General features: G+C 65.2%; 1 protein-coding gene across 1 annotated transcript; it reads left to right on the forward strand.

Moving 5' to 3' along the window:
* Window positions 1-1,284, forward strand: EMIHUDRAFT_79419 (hypothetical protein). The gene is given in 3 exon segments (XM_005790139.1): window positions 1-61; window positions 81-599; window positions 742-1,284. 2 exon segments carry the CDS (start codon window positions 246-248, stop codon window positions 787-789), a joined length of 402 nt encoding a protein of 133 aa, XP_005790196.1. The 5' UTR covers window positions 1-61; window positions 81-245; the 3' UTR covers window positions 790-1,284.
* The last annotated feature ends 398 nt before the right edge of the window (window positions 1,285-1,682 follow it).

Below are 1,682 nucleotides of genomic sequence, written 5' to 3' on the forward strand. Positions count from 1 at the left end.
GGGATATGGCGGGATATGGCGGGATACACTCATACAGCGCGCGGGATAGGATACCGGGAGATACCGGGAGGCGACCCACACACCGGGAGACACCTCTGGAGATACCGCAACCCCGGGAGATCTAGAGAGATTGAACGGGGAGATACGGGGAGATACGGGGAGATGCGAGAAGATGCGAGGAGATACGGGGCGATAGAGGGAGATACAGCAAAAGAATCGGCCAGACCAGGGCTTTTTTACCCTAGATGACAGCGCTGCGCCCCTGCGCCGCTGGGGGGGTCCTACCACTCCTCAGCTCCACATGGAGCCGCAATTTGGCCGCCAGATCCGTGCAGAGCCGCTGCGCGGTCTCGGCGCGCGCGACACCCCTCTCCAGGCTCGGTGCGACCGCCGCCGCGTGCGTCGGCGCGCCGTACCCCTCCCCGGCCGCGCCGGCCGCCCGCGGCGGGTACGCAGAAACGACGACGCGCGGCGGTTCGGCGGCGACAGAGATGTCGAGGCGCCATGCCTCTGGCAGAGCTGGCTGCATCAGCCGCGTCACCTCGGCCGACAGCTCGGAAGGCGCCGCGGGCATCGCCGCGTGCAGCACGCCAAGCAGCCTGACACGAGCGTCGATGCTTACTTTTCAGAAGTGATCAGTAGTGCAGCGCTGAGCCGCCTGAGCCGCGTGAGGACAGACTCTCGCTCGTTTGGGGCGTGTCAACACGAATGGGAGGCGTTGCTTCACTGTGTTGTGGCGGCCTGCCGAGCAGCTGTGTGAGGCGTGAGACGGCCGCGTCCGCCGAGTAGAGAGTGGCGCACGTGGCCGGCAGCGGCGTCGCCAGCAGGGCCAGCGCCTCGCCCAGCCAGCGCCGCCACGCCAGCAGCTGCGGCAGCACGAGCTGCTTGGCGCGCTGGGCCGGCGCCGCGAGGGAGCAGCGCAGCGGCGCCTGGTGGGGTGCTGCCTGTGTCTGCGTTGCTCCGGGTGTGGCCGACTCTCCCCGTCCTTCCGTGGCCACGCTGTCTTCACCGCGCCACTATCTCTCTGGCGCCTCCCGGTCGAGCTCCGGCAGCGCTAGCTGGACCTGCAGCGCCTCGATGCGCCGGCCGTTGAGGGCGGCGCTGAAGCGCATCCCGCGGCCCTCGTCGATGTCGCCTCCCCGGACTGCTTCCGGCTTGGCGTCCTCGTCGACCTCGAGGTCCTCGGCGCAGTCGGCGAGCAGCTTTGCGACACGCGCAAGCACAGCCTGGCACTCGGTGTCGAGGAGCCAGGCGAGCTCGAGCGAGTCGGCATCCATGAGCAAGCGTGAGCGTCGTTTCTCTTTTTCTTTACCTCGCCGCGTCTCTTCTTTTCCACCACACTCGTGTCGTGGAATCGCTTGTCATGTGAGAGAGTAAAAGAAAGAAAGAAAACAGCCACGCGAAGGGAGGGATGGGAGGACGGCACGCCGCCACGACACAGGGATTTTAATGTGAGAGAGTGCGTTGTGTTCCTGCGTTGATGCTTTCTCTTTCCTGTTGCAGAATGGAGAGAGAGTAAAAAAGAAAGAAAGAAAGAAAACAGACACGCCCAGACGAGGGATGGAGCTGGCGAGGTACTTCCAGCCTGCTGTGGGAACAGCTGACGCAGTCTCGCCGAGGCTCGCCCCAGCAGACTCGGCCAGACAAAAACCCCGAGAGGCGTGGGAGTACCTCGCCAGGGA

Source organism: Emiliania huxleyi (genome assembly GCF_000372725.1).
Source record: "Emiliania huxleyi CCMP1516 chromosome Unknown EMIHUscaffold_121, whole genome shotgun sequence".
NCBI classification, from domain to species: Eukaryota; Haptophyta; order Isochrysidales; family Noelaerhabdaceae; genus Emiliania; species Emiliania huxleyi.